The 15,050-nt window shown below is 35.8% G+C and overlaps 1 protein-coding gene and 1 long non-coding RNA gene across 5 annotated transcripts in view; one reads left to right on the top strand and one right to left on the bottom strand.

The window, feature by feature from the left end:
- The window catches only part of LOC134199694 (uncharacterized), a 50,386-nt gene extending 38,476 nt beyond the window's left edge, over window positions 1-11,910 (bottom strand). The window contains exons 1-3 of one of the 3 annotated variants that reach the window (XR_009974297.1): window positions 11,857-11,910; window positions 11,630-11,757; window positions 10,970-11,546 (exon numbers count right to left, since the gene is read on the bottom strand). This is a non-coding gene — a long non-coding RNA (uncharacterized LOC134199694). Of the gene's footprint in view, window positions 1-10,969; window positions 11,547-11,629; window positions 11,771-11,856 lie in introns of those variants that run through there. The other 2 variants (XR_009974295.1, XR_009974296.1) reach the window with 2 other exon arrangements.
- Window positions 1-15,050, top strand: part of LOC101745735 (heparan sulfate 2-O-sulfotransferase pipe) — an 84,291-nt gene that overhangs the window by 51,396 nt on the left and 17,845 nt on the right. For both annotated transcript variants that reach the window (XM_004931477.4, XM_062671132.1), the window contains 3 exons: window positions 9,165-9,253; window positions 10,690-10,918; window positions 11,655-11,793. In XM_004931477.4, the coding sequence (XP_004931534.1) occupies window positions 9,165-9,253; window positions 10,690-10,918; window positions 11,655-11,793 (457 nt within the window). The remainder of the gene's footprint in view (window positions 1-9,164; window positions 9,254-10,689; window positions 10,919-11,654; window positions 11,794-15,050) is intronic.

Below are 15,050 nucleotides of genomic sequence, written 5' to 3'. Positions count from 1 at the left end.
GAACAAATCTCGTCTTGATCTTTGCTAATAAAAGATTTAAAATTGCTGCCCAAAGATAGCGTCTTGTTGGTGACGACAATATTTAGGGACTACGGAAGTTATGAAAGTATAAATAATGATTGCATACGTCTCTCTTTGAAGTAATTGATTTGTACACTTCCGAATGTTTAAGAGGCCTCACTAAACTGAATGTAATTCAAATTACGGACGGATGTTTTCCCTTTTTATTGCTAAGATGGGTGGATGAGCTCACAGCTCACCTGGTGTTAAGTGGTTACTGGAGCCCATAGACATCCACAACGTAACCCACCCGCGCGAACTCACAAGAGGTCCTAACAGCAGTAATTACGCAAATTATAATTTTGCGGGTTTCATTTTTATTCCACGATATTATTCCTTCATCGTGGAAATCAATCGTGAACATTTGTTGAGTGCGTATTTCATTAGCAAAATTGGTACCCGCCTGAGATTCGAACACCGGTGCATCGCTCAACACGAATGCACCGGACGTCTTATCCGTTAGGCCACGACGACTTCATTTTCATTTTTACATTTAAAAGCTCAAAATAATACAACAATATTATCTTGTCTCATTTCTATAATTTTCTATAAACAATGATCTTGTTATACGATGTATTAGAATACTCTATGGACCTTGCCTTGCAGCGGACTCGGGACCATAAATAATTTACGGACGACGCGACGCCAAGTGTACCCGAAGACAACGCTCTCGGCCTCTCACGAACGCACGATTGTTTATGGTTTAGAGATAGTTTCATGCTTGTTGCAAATAATATTCATCGTTAAATGTCTCGATGTGGATTTGTTACCGTTATTTGTATATTATTCAAGCTTGTTTGTTAATACAATGGATTTAAATTTTGGATTAAACCATAGTTATTATTAATATTGGAGCTTACTTTTTTGTGGTTGTTGATTTTTCGTATTAGTTTTTTTTTATTGTCTAATAAAGTCTAATAAATGCGAGATGTGGAAAGGAAGAAAATAGACGCTCTGGAAATGTGGTGCTGGGAATGCTTGGAGTTTCGTGGACCGACTTTCGTACAAATATCTCGATACTTCAGGAACTCGGCATCAAGCAGCGTCTATTTGGTATAATACAGTCTCGAATGGTGAATTTCTTCGGACACGTTTCGCGACGAGATGGCCGGTCCATATAACGCCTCGTTGTACAGGGAAGCGTTGATGGTACAAGACCGCGCGGGAGGCCACCAATGCGGTGGACCGACCAAATTAAGAAAGCTCAAGATGACTGATAAGATTTTGTATATTAATATATTTAAACAAAGTTACGCGATTTAAATGCGGGTATTTAAAATTGAGGCAGGCGGCCGCAAGAAACGCAATTATTGTATTTATTATTTTGTATTTTTTACACTCACGAACATCCGAATCCACCTGACAAAGTTTGGTCAATGGAAACGTACAATCTTGCAATCTTGTAAGTTTCCATTTACAAAACTTTGTTGTAATAAAAGTATAATAAAAAGTAAAATTGTAAGTTTCCATTGACCAAACTTTGTCAGGTGGATTCGGATGTTCGTAAGTGTAAAGAAGAATATCCGAATATAATGATTATGAGCATAATGAATAGATTTTATGTGTTTCATGTACATACAGATCGAGTTATCGTTCTCATCAGGATTTTTTAATGTTTGACTGTAATAAATTAGAGTACAAATCGGAACTAGTTTATAGATATGTAAGAATAAGAAAGCACAGACTTGTATCTAATTGAGTTAGTTTAATTATACATAAGCCTTTGCCTCAAAAATTTGACAGAATTCGAATTTAATTCCAATTCTGTCAAATTAAATTAAAATTCGCGTTTTGTTTCGGTTTGAAGGGTGGGGCAGCCGTGGTAACTATACTTGAGACCTTAGAACTTATATCTCAGGGTGGGTGGCGCATTTACGTTGTAGATGTCTATGGACTCCAGTAACCGCTTAGCACCAGGTGGGCTGCGAGCTCGACCACCCATCAAAGCAATAAAAATATTTATGGAAGATTGTATTGTAGATAATGCGAGTGTAGTCATCTAAGCAGTGGTGCTCTTTTACTCTAACCAAACATGCTTTAACAAATTTTTATTTATTTATTTTTTCCGCCATTTCCGACTGAACTGTGTAATTTGTAAAATTTAATGCGTCGTTAACTCCACCACTATCTTTACAATTACCTTAATTTTTTATTATTGAAAACTACCGGTGTGGTCCGTGAATTCATTATTTTCAATGGCTATAAATAATCCGTGGCCCCGTACAAAAACACAAAAGTGAACACTCTCGTACGTAATAATATATTCGGTTAGTTACAATTGAAATATTGATCGCTGTTATTAATTCGACTGATCTACCGTACAATTCAAGATATAATAGCCGGCAAACTTCTTGAGCATTTGTCGACGTAGTGGGGGTAAGTTCGCGCATGGTACACTCACGTGCAAAAACAATATTTACTCTGCGTCATAATGCTATTAAATTATTAAAATCAACATATTATGTATTTAATATAGGTTAATAATTGTAATAATTTAATCTTGGGGTAAAATAGATATTCCTTCTATTAAGTCAAAACTAGAGCTGTTGCCATCGGTGTAGTTTACAACTCGGTCGGTGCGGTCTTCTTTTTTGTCTATAATTAATTATTTTTTGAAGATATTCGATTCGTAGTAATCGAATGTAACTTTTTTCAATTACCAGCTTCCGATTACTTTCTGTTTTTTTTTTCCATCATTCTTCATTCCGAGCCATTAAAATTTATATCTTCTTTAAATTTTTCGAAGCCTTTCTACGATACGGAGTTTCGCTGGTTGTTATGTAGTTAATAAGATTACATCTTTTTATTACAGATTGAACGAAACTATCCATTCCGGTAACTTTCTTCTTCCCTGATCTTTTCTTACCCGGAGTCCGAAATACGGCGAGCAAGCCAGAGTCTTTAGCTTCGTTAATAATGCACCTAGCAGTACTCACTGATGTTTTTCTTGCTTCCGAAGTCTGTTTTACTTTTTCCATATCATTCTTCTCCTGTTTTATAATGAAGCAATATACGTCGTACACAAATTTTCTACCCTTTCTTTTGAATACTACGCCATAGTGTATTTTTTATAAAAAATCAACAAACACTCAACATATAGCAATGGCAACAAAGTCAACAAGCAATTATAACAAATAACTTAACGATTAATAACGATAGACTTTTCACTGTACGCAAGCGTACTTTTGGGAGCAAGCGGAACGAAGGCGCGGTGCGGGACGCAAGGTTCGACTGATCTACCAATAACGCGCTCGATACGATTTCCCCTGCCGTCGCGCCTCATCCTCACCACCAAAGTGATCTAAAATTCGGTTCTGCGCAGTCAAGGTCATTTGCTCACGAAGTTTGCCGGTTACTATACATCCGATTTTTTTATCGCAAGTGTTTTTTGAAAACGATAATTTCGGTAACGTAATGTAAGAACGTCTCATACGCAAACGTACGGTACAACGGGATAAGTCAGTTTTAGTGATTCAGATGCACGAGAAACGATTTGCAGTTTTACACTGGTGGTAGGACCTCTTGTGAGTCCGCACGGGTAGGTACCACCACCCTGTCTATTTCTGCCGTGAAGCAGTAATGCGTTTCGGTTTGAAGAGTGGGGCAGCCGTTGTAACTATACTGAGACCTTAGAACTTATATCTCAAGGTGGGTGGCGCATTTACGTTGTGGATGTCTATGGGCGCCAGTAACCACTTAACACCAGGTGGGCTGTGGGCTCGTCCACCCATCTAAGCAATAAAAAAAATAAAAATTTGGAAGACAATATTCACAATTCAAATTTTTTTCTTGTCTGAATTTCCACTTTCAAATCGTCATAATAAAGCTATTTTATTTATTTATTTAATTTTATTTAAAAGACAAATAGTGAACTTAAACTATATAAAATCGAACCTTACAACTAAACACCATTTAAATGTCTCTGCATATATTATAAATAACTAAAAACGATTGTGACGTCGCGTCGCGTAGAATTAAATAATTAACACAAAAAATAACCACCATTTTGTAAATAAACAGAAAAACTATCTCAAATATCTATCAGAAAGACTATCAAAAATAAAATTTTCTAATGGCCGTTTGTTACACAATTGAAAATGTAGAAGTAAACTCGCGATTTAGAATTACGTATGGATGGAACAAAGCTCACCAAACTTTAAATGCCACATAAATTCCAATGCTCCCAAGTTTTGAGTATTTTTTTATTTTTTTATTGCTTAGATGGATGGACGAGCTCACAGCCCACATGGTGTTAAGTGGTTACTGGAGCCCATAGACATCTACAGCCTAAATGCGCCATCCACCTTGAGATATAAGTTCTAAGGTCTCAAGTATAGTTACAACGGCTGCCCCACCCTTCAAACCGAAACGCATTACTGCTTCACGGCAGAAATAGGCCGGATGATGGCACCTACCCGCGCGGACTCACAAAAGGTCCTACCACCAGTATTTAATTGCCCAGCCCTGAAATCTAACAACAACCCCAAATCACTGCCGCAAAAGCTGGTCATTTAAATCAACATAAGGCATTCATTCGGCAGTATCATTAAATTCATCATACGCTTTATATTCTATTCATAAGGATAATGCAGAACAGCACTCACACTACACTGTTATTAGCACCGTTTCCGTACGAGTCAGCGCACCCGTCAGCTATAAATTAGGGTTTAGCGCGCGCTCCGTGTAATCGTTATCATTAAACTACAAATGGACATCATTAGCGGTCACGCGAACTGTCTCGATATAATTTCATTTATTTCATGCTCTAATTTAATATTGCAAGTTCATCGTGGCCGCGTTCTCCGAATGAATTAGACTTTTTATTCTTTTATACGCTTTGTACAATATCATTTTAAAATAAAAGTTTAAAATCAAATTTATGTTTTTTGTAGGTATGTGTAAATAAAGTGATTAAATGTATATAATAGAAGAAACCTTACGGAATATTGCATAGAAATACATACAGCACTCTAATATAATAGCACATAGGGCTTTTTAGCAGACGCTTAGATATCCTGGTTTAAATTCTTAAATTGAGGTAGACAGAAAAACAAAAAAAATTGTGTGGTGTGACATTAACATCGGATTTTACAAAGTTGCTCAGACAGTGTGGTGATTGAACCCCCGTCAGGACAAGGCGTCTAAACTACTAGACATCTAATTGTACCAAAAAACTTATTCCTACTTTTGTTTATAGATATACCTACATATATTTGGGTCCTACAGAGATACTTCTGAAAGATCTTGGTGACTTTTCCTTGCAAAACACGATTAAAACTATCAAATACCATTTCACGATTTGCAAAACAATTATTTTTGCTGACCTGGCTGATTTCCGACAAATCGATAGAGAGTACGTAACGATCTAAATCGAATAAATAATTCGAATTGTTTGATTACATATCTATCTATTCCGAATATTTTAGTTTAAGTACATTGTTAATCATGAAGTCAGCTTTATCTTTTAGTTAGCTCCGTTTTTAATATACTGTTTTTGTTAGGTTAAATCGATAGACTAATTAAAAACAGCCTGAGACGTGAAGAGGAAGTCTGTGCTATCGAAATCGCTGGGAAAATGGAAAAAAATGGCATTATAATCTCGCAACAGTACCTACATATTTTTATTCATATATTTCAGAAGCTACATAACAGGTTGGGGAAAAAGTCTTTTCGCATTATAGTATGTATGAACTTGTAATAAAATCTCTTTTAATCTGTTAATGCATCCGCCGTATAGTCCTGAACTTGCACCTTCAGATTTCCACCTGTTTCGGTCTCTTCAGAATTTTTAAGGCAGTGTCAGGTTAACATCACGAGAGGACTGCCAAAACCAATTGTCGCGGTATTTTGATGAGAAGCCCCAAAATGTCTATAGCAATGGGTTCATGTCCCTACCTACAAGATGGCAAAAAGTTATCGAACATAATGGTGCCTACATACTTTAGTTAAATGTAAATAAACTATAATAAAAATGTAGTGAATTTTTAAAAAAAATGCGAAGAAACTTTTTCCCCAACTTAATATATAAATACTACGTATAATTTTGGGAATAATTCAACCTGTACAAGTGGACTTATGCCATTCGCTACAAATAGAGAGATAAAAACATCAAACTGTACGATTTTTACCGGATGCTACCCGCTACTTTAGATTCGTCGTACTTCTTTTTTCATATTACGAATAAAATTATAATAATAAAGGAATTAAAAGTGCCGTGTATTTTGGTCGCCATTATTCAAAAGTGTGAGCCGTGTGTTTTTTGTTTTCATTCAATCTTGTACATTTTTTTTTAATTGAGATAGACTTCGCTTCATATTTCTTAGGTTAGATACTTGTGATTAGTTCTGATATATATTTTCTTATGACGATAACGCTAAATAGCTTATAGAATTAACCGAACGTTGTAAAAAAATACCTACTCTTATGTTTTTAGGCATTCTTAACAAATTCAAAACCAAATAGCATATGGTTTTTTTTTAAATCTAATTTTATTGTCTGTGTAAATATTGAAATAAAACGGATCTTAGACTTTTTGGCGGGAACGCGAGGAGTGAAGTGGTGTGATTTGTTTTATTTTGTCTATTTAGTGTTTCTTCGGGTTTAAATGTGCAATAATGGTGGTTTATTAACTGTTTAATACCTGTGAAATTGCACAAATGTAGGAAAATGGAACAAAGCCGCTGGACGTAACTTCTCGGGATCCTCCAAAAAGTCCACTGAAAAAATCTTAGTAAATGACCACCATTTTACTGAGATTATATTTCATCTCATATCATCTCATTTAATTTCATCCCAGTTGATTAATGTCTCAAATTAATCATCTTCATTTCATTTCACTCCATAATATCATTTTTCATAAAAATATGAATATACATTAAAATAAGACATGACTTAAAGGTCTCAGTTACCAGGTCATAAAATCACTTAAAAAAAACTGATCTTACGTACGTTTTAACTTTCCACTGCTTGTGCGTTTACAAGACACGGGGTTCTTATAGGTATTGTTGCCGCACTTTATTTGGTATACAATAGGTCGTTTAATATCGCGTAAACTATCCAAAGACCCAGCAATAAAGTTAGTTACGCTTGTATTTGATTTATTCGTATAATATTTTTATTTACATTTTTACAATATATTCTACGACTTACAAACTCATTTGTAGGATATGAGCATTTAATAATTGCTACATTCCATCGTAGCATTGTCGTTTTCATAATGAACATGATAATTCGTGACATTACTGGTGTTACTTAGAACTTAGAACTTATGCCTCAAGGCGGGTGGCGCATTTACGTTGTAAATGTCTATGGGCTCCAGTAACCACTTAACACCAGGTGGGCTGTGAGCTCGTCCACCCATCTAAGTAATAAAATAAAATCTTTGGAAGTTCTGTTTAACTCCAATTAACATCTATAATAACATTTTCGTGTTCTGGTTTAACTTTCGTACTGGACTTACAAACAGTTAAAATTTATTTATCCACGCAATGCCCCCGATACAACAGCTTAGAGTAAATTTCAGTAAGTCGATCGTTCACACATTAGCCATGCCTTGCTCCGAATACACGGAAAGAAAGCCTGCTTCGCACAGTGATTAATAGTCATTATAGATTCGTGAAAGACAATTTTGATAGGACTAGGTTAGGTAGCTAGGTCGCGAATTGCGATACTAGTTTGCTCATGCACACAAAATGATTTTCATTTAAATTTTTATATATTTCGTGAAATTACTTTTAAGCCAAGATAGAAGTTTTATGTTTAAGTAATATCACCTTCACACTACACCTACCAAGGTTCATCTCTGCACTCCCCTAAGGTAGACTGTTAGAGAATGCCTATGGCATTAAGTCCGCCTTTATACTTTCTAGTAGGTGAAGTTAAAAAAAAAAAAGTTTTAAGTAAAATTTTGGTTTTTGAACCGATTATCTTTAAACTACATAGCAGTAGACTTGCTATTACAATTCACACTATTCATTGACTTCAAGACGTCCTGTTTGCTTAAAAATTTGCTGTAGTATCAAAGTCTGATGAAAATACATTAAACTTTGGCATAGTGATATCATCACATCATCATCACAATAAAAATGTATAATTTTAAATTCATTAAAAGGATTTACGGTAGGCACCGGCTTGGCTCTGCTCCTGGCATTGCCGACATCCATGAGCGACGGTAACCACTTACCATCAGGTGGGCCGTATGCTCGTCGGCATATATATATATCATATAATTTAATTAATGCAAATTTATTTTGAGTTTAGACGTTTGTTTTAAAAAATAGCGTAGCTCAAATGGTGCTTTTTGAGAATAAAGAAATGTACCTCATACAGGAAAACTTTGGTTAGTCTCGAATTTATACAATGAATTTCAATAAATTGAAAGAAGTTTTAGTAGATTGTCCATCTTAGACTTACCGTGCAGACAAAAAACTCTCTTTACGAAAATTCACGGTTACTTTTTATAATAAAAGACGGACCGAGTTTTCTAGAAACTGTTTTAAATTAATACCTAAGCGGTAACATTATTTTGGCCGATTAGTTCTAGAGTCATCAGCCGACGATGACCATTCATCACGACCATTCATAATTGCTCTGAGAGCATATTTTCAGGTACAGAATTACCATTTCACAAACTTAATCGCACGTCTACGTATCTTCTGTAATAGAAAAGACAAAAGCGTAGATTTAGAATATTTAATATACAACTCCTTGATGCAATTATACAAATATTTGTGCCCAAACAAAGATTGCAAATGTCGAAAAAAGACTACGATCAATTTAAAGAACCTATTATTGTACATAAATGTATTTACTTTTTTTTCAAAAATGCTTAGGAAGATGATAATTAGATGCCTTCACAGTTTTTTAAATGAAAGAACGCGATATTATAAGCAAATTAAAATTACATAAAAAAAAATATATATTCCTTAACTTAATTTTCTTTATTTGATTTTATTGGAGGCCAGTATGCATTGTAATTACATAACAATATAAAAGCTTTTTTCCCGATGCTCGAACAAAATTTTAACAATCGTTATGCAAAAAAAAAAACAAAAAAAGTAATAACCTAAAATTTGGTTTCTTATAAAATGTTCTGTTCGTTCTAGGTGTTCATACTGACCAGACGGAGCACACGCTGGGAACTGCGCAGGAGTACAAAGGTGGTCTTCAGGCCTTACGCAGACACAGCGGTGCTGTAAGTACTTACCATATATCATCGTTAGCTCTTTTAATCTGCTCCTATGCCGCTCAGTCTTTACAACCGATAAACCCATACGCACACTCGGAGCCAATAAATAAACAACAGACGACAAATTACAAACGACCATCTAGCCTCCTTTTTATTTTATTTTTTTCTACCTTTGCTGGTAACCCCGAGGTGGCCAGCTTCACCGAGCGAGTAGATGAGCTCACTGGGCTCTAACCTGACCAATTGATAACACTAGCCCTATTAAGAGCAGTGCTCCATATAATCTACCAGCGGATCGGAATCGCGACCCACTGAGAAGGTCCGGTGAGAAACTCAGTTGGCTGTGTTTGAGGGAAGCCTACTGTTATATGAATCAGAGATTGATACACAAACTTATATACGTATTATATAAACACAAAAATGAAAGTGATTATAATGCGAAAATTAATGTAAATGGATTAGACTTTTGATGTAATCGTCATTAGAATATGGTATAACTCATTTATTGTTTTATGAAGTCGCAACTATAAATAGTACCTACATGAATTGACAAATTTAATCAAAAACATTTTTTCTAAAACAAATCTTTAATATCTACAATACGTTCTGTCAGATGAAGTCCTAGCTCATGTTATTAAATTAATTTAATAACATTACCTTGGTACTTGAACGATACAAGAACAGGGTCGATTACCTCTAATTTTAAATTACATTACCGGCTTACAAAGTGATAGCCTATTACCGTCGCATTGTCGGAGGAATACTGCCATGATTGGGTGAAGTGCACACAATGAGACGTTGAAATAGGACGGGCGTGATAGAATCCAAATCGCGGACCCATACTTTGAAAAAACGTAGGAAAGTCTACCACACAACTAGAATTATTCAGTAAAATATAATCACACCGATAAGATAAATATTACGTATAATGTTTAAAGACAATGAAATATGAACGAGTGACATGTTTTATTCGGAATTTGTTGCCTCAAAAAAAGCAATTCGTATTTATTAAGTGACTAGCTGACCCGGCAGACTTCGTAGTGCCTCAATCGATAAATAAAGGACCTAAACTTTTGTATAAAATAAACTTAAAACAAACAAAAGGAATCCGTCCGACAGGGGACACATCAAAGGAAAAACAATATTATTTTTATTTTATTCCGAGCATTTTCATATTTATCTACCTTTTAAACCTTCTCTGGACTTTTACCAATAACTCAAGACCAAAATTAGCCAAATCGGTCCAGCCGTTCTCGAGTTTTAGCGAGACTAATGAATAGCAATTCATTTTTATATATACAAGATAATGCTTAAAGACAATGAAATATGAACGAGTGAAATGTTTTACTCGGAATTTGTTGCTGCAAAAAAAGCAATTCATATTTATTAAGTGATCAGATTTAGTCATCGTATGAATTCTGAGGATGACTTTTTTTCGCTAGGAGCGCAATAAGCCCCAAAGGACATTAGAAGCGGAACCAAGCGAAGCGGACGCATCTCAAGAGCAAATAGAACAAGAATACTTAGACAAAGAACTAATTCCTGAACCGTGGGAACTAAACAACACAGCCCGAGCCGGCAGAGAGATGCTTTTCTTCAACAGGGTGCCCAAGGTCGGAAGTCAGACCTTCATGGAACTATTAAGACGACTGGCCATCAGAAATCAATTTGGTAAGATATTTTTTTATAGAACTGATTTATTGTAGAAAAAAAAGAACTTACCTCCTACTTGTTGCTTGTGACTTTGTTCGCATAATATTCAACATTATTGGTCTCAGGTAGTTACAACGGCTGCCCAGCCCTTTAAACCGAAACGCATTAAGTACTGCTTCACGGCAGAAATAGGTTGCGTGGCGGTTCCTACCCGTGTGGACTCACAAGAGGTCCTACCACCAGTAATTACGCAAATTATTATTTTGCGGGCTTAATTTTTATTACACGATGTTATTCCTTCACCATGGAAGTCAATCGTGAACATTTCTTGAGTACTTAATCCATTAGAAAGATTTGATACATGAATACTCTTTGTTAATACGTCCACTTCTGGGCACAGATCTCCTCCAAGTATTGTCACAATGACCGGTCTTGCGCAACAGCTAATTCTATTCAATAGAACAACGCACTGTGATTGCACTGTATATTATTGTTTTCCAAACAAAACTAAAAACGGCTTAGAAATAATTCAATTATACTACATACCATATACTTTAGTGGTAGGCAGCGGCTTGGCTGTTCCCCTGGCATTGCTGACGTCCATCAGCGACGGTCTCACCATCAGATGGGCCGTATGCTCGTCTGTCTACAAAAGCAATAAAAAAAACCCTGTATCCAACATTATTTTCGCGTATATTTATATTCGCGAATATATTCATCCCAGAATACGTATTTATCTCTTCGTTCTGTAAAGGTTTCCACCGTGACGCGGTGCAGCGTGTAGAAACGATTCGTCTGGCCCCCGCAGACCAGCAGCTCCTCGTGAGTCTTGTATCGGCTCACGCGCCGCCCGCTTCCTACATCAAACACGTCTGCTATACAAACTTTACAAGGTAATTTATTCAGTGTGTATTTAAATAAATATATTATGAATACGTGAAGCAAAAACTTTGTACCCCTTTTTACGAAAATTGCGCGGACGGAGGAGTATGAAATTTCCCACACTTATAAAGAATATAGAGGAGTGCAGTTTTTTTTTAAATTATCCATTAATAATACATTAAATCAATAAAAAAACATTACACACACTACCATGTGTTTGACACACACGAATATATGTATATACTCTATGTTTACTGTAAAACTTTTGTTATTGCATAAATTTGTGGTCAAATTGAGAATAGGTTAATATTGTTTTTAACTTTAATATTATTTGTCTATAGTGTAGTCTTAGCGAAATTTGTGATTATATAAGTCGTTGACAATAAATAGAACCATAATAACGTTCAAACTTATAATTTCAATTAATTTTAGTTAATCGAATTTCGACTACTGCGGGTCCACTAGTTTAAATAACTATTTAACCGGTTACAAGTCAGGCACGGTCTACCGGCTCTAAATTAGGAGTACCTCAGAGGCGGATTATCCGTAAGGCAAACTAGGCACTTGCCTAGGGGCGTGTAGTTACAAGGGGCACGCGAGCTCAGAAATTTTAAATAAATAAAGAAAATAACATATCGACGATTAAGAACTCAATGCTGATCTATAATCTAAATCTTTAATAGATTATATTGCACAAGCATCGATATACTCGTATAAGCAATATTGCGGGTTTGTTTGTATTTCATTCGCGCATTAGCGTAAGAAAAAGGGTCCTGGTCTACTAAAGTCTAGGGTTTGATGATACAGCGTCATCGTAATTGCAAAACTGTCGATAGTCCTGCTCTCGCGGATCGCTTGAAACCTCTGGGTCTACGGAGGGACTTCGGTTCTCTCTGTGTTTTATACCGCATAGTGCATGGGGAATGCTCTGAGGAATTATTCGTGATGATTCCCTCATCTCCTTTTTATCATCGCACCGCCCGCCACCGGAGTAGAGTTCATCCATACTACCTGGAGCCACTGCGGTCATCCACAGTGCGCTTCCAGAGATCTTTTTTGCCACGCACCATCCGGCTATGGAATGAGCTCCCATCCACGGTGTTTCCCGAGCGCTATGACATGTCCTTCTTCAAACGAGGCTTGCGGAGAGTACTTTATGGTAGGCAGCGGCTTGGCTCTGCCCCTGGCATTGCTAACGTCCATGAGCGACGGTGACTACTTACTGTCAGGTGGGCCGTATGCTCGTCTGCCTAGAAAATAAAAAAAATAAAAAAATAGTTAAAATTTGTAGTATTATGATGGCCATTTATGGCCTCTCTAGACCTTTAATCCGCCGCTGGAGTACCTGTATTAGAGGAACCAGAGGCTGATGTATACACTTATATACGTTTAAATATGTACATATCTAGATAATAAACACTAAGACAAAGAGTAAACATTATCGTGTTCTTCACACGAATGTTTGCCCGATGTCAGACTCTCGGCGCAACAGTCACGGGCGCTAGCGAGTCGGACAAAATAAAACAACTGCACGGACGACTTCGTGACCACGAAAATCTTAAAGTATCCGAAACATCCTAAACATTGAGTGCTCAACTAATTCCTCAATAGATGTGAAATAGAAATGTCAATAGACGGTTATAAGTGCTGGTCGATGTTGATAGAACTACAACATTAACAACTGAGCTTAGATATGTAGGAAAGACCCCGCTTCGGCACACCAATGATCTGATAACTCATGGCCTGGCTGATCAGCGTCTCTGCTCACATACAGACATAATAAAATACTCTTAATTCGTGGATGGCCGCAAAAAACGCATACTTCTGCCGTCAAGGTATTCGAACTCTGCCAGATAAATGGGAAAAGCTGTAGCTAGCAATCTATAGGTATATATAAAAATGAATTGCTGTTCGTTAGTCTCGCTAAAACTCGAGAACGGCTGGACCGATTTGGCTAATTTTGGTCTTGAATTATTTGTGGAAGTCCAGAGAATGTTTAAAAGGTAGATAAATATGAAAGTGCTCGGAATGAAATAAAAATAACAATTTTGTTTTTCCTTCGATGTGTCCTCCCTCCGTCAAACGGAGTCTTTTTGTTTGTTTTAAGTTTATTTTAGCAATTTTTCATTTAAAAAAATTATCGACACCTTAACTGTTGAACGTATCATATAATGACGATAACAAAACGCAAGATTAAACCGTAATAGCAGTTTTAATTATGTTTAAGACTCGTAATCCGGTCCGTGCGTAGTTGGAATAGCCCCTTAGGCTACCAACGATTAGGTAGAAGAAAAAAGTTCGCACAAACCGAAGAATATTACTATAGTGTTTAAATGATTAAAATATTTATTTACTCGTAAAGAAGTTCTGTCGTAATTTATTATTTTCGTAGGTCGGTATTCGGTATTGTTAATTAGCATAACGTTAAAATGAGTTTTAATATCTCAAATTTCAATAGACTCGAGGAAACAAGATTTTAAAAAAAGATGTAAAAGTGAAAACACACTAAATCAATTTCCGAATCCAAGGTTAATCTGACAGAGATTATCTACAAACTATAAAGCTATAGTGGCTTTTTGGTGCAATTATAAGGTAAACTTCTAACTATTGTGTATGAAAAGAGTTTTTTGGATTACTTTTCAATTTGAACTTCGTATCCAAATGTTAATAACAGAGACATTACAAATATTAAAATAATAATAGAAAATAATTTGGTACACATAAAGTCCCTCAACACTGAATATAAAAACATTATCATATAAATTATCCAATAACCAGGTGGGCAGTAAGCTCGTTCAGACGTCTAACAAACATAAAAATCTTAGTTAAGCAACTGATCATCGTGATTTGTTTTTAATACATTCAGTCAGGGGTATAAGTATAGTGTAACTTGTATAGAAAACAAACATAAGGTAGTTTTCATGAAGAAAAAAAATACTCAAGTATTTTCGTTCTACACTAACGCGACTAAAGCCGCGGCTAAAAGCTTATCTTAGTACAATTTCATATAAACGTTACTTTTTGTTCTTAACGTGAATCGTAACTAAAGTAGGTGACCACGATTTATCTTCACGATTGACGTCTTAAAGAAACGCCGCAGAGTATAACATCAATCAATACGATTCCGAAAATACCTATTTGTTAAGCTTCAATAAATAAACGTTAAAGTAATATGATTAATGTTTTCGATTGACGCTAATTGCGAGACTAACATTAGTACAGACATGAAATTAGAACTTTTTTTTCGTGGGACCCTTACATTCATGAG

This window comes from Bombyx mori, chromosome 11, assembly GCF_030269925.1.
Source record: "Bombyx mori chromosome 11, ASM3026992v2".
In the NCBI taxonomy this organism is placed as follows: domain Eukaryota; kingdom Metazoa; phylum Arthropoda; class Insecta; order Lepidoptera; family Bombycidae; genus Bombyx; species Bombyx mori.
The sequence above is the reverse complement of the archived record's forward strand: the minus strand, read 5'-3'. Positions and strand labels throughout refer to the sequence as shown.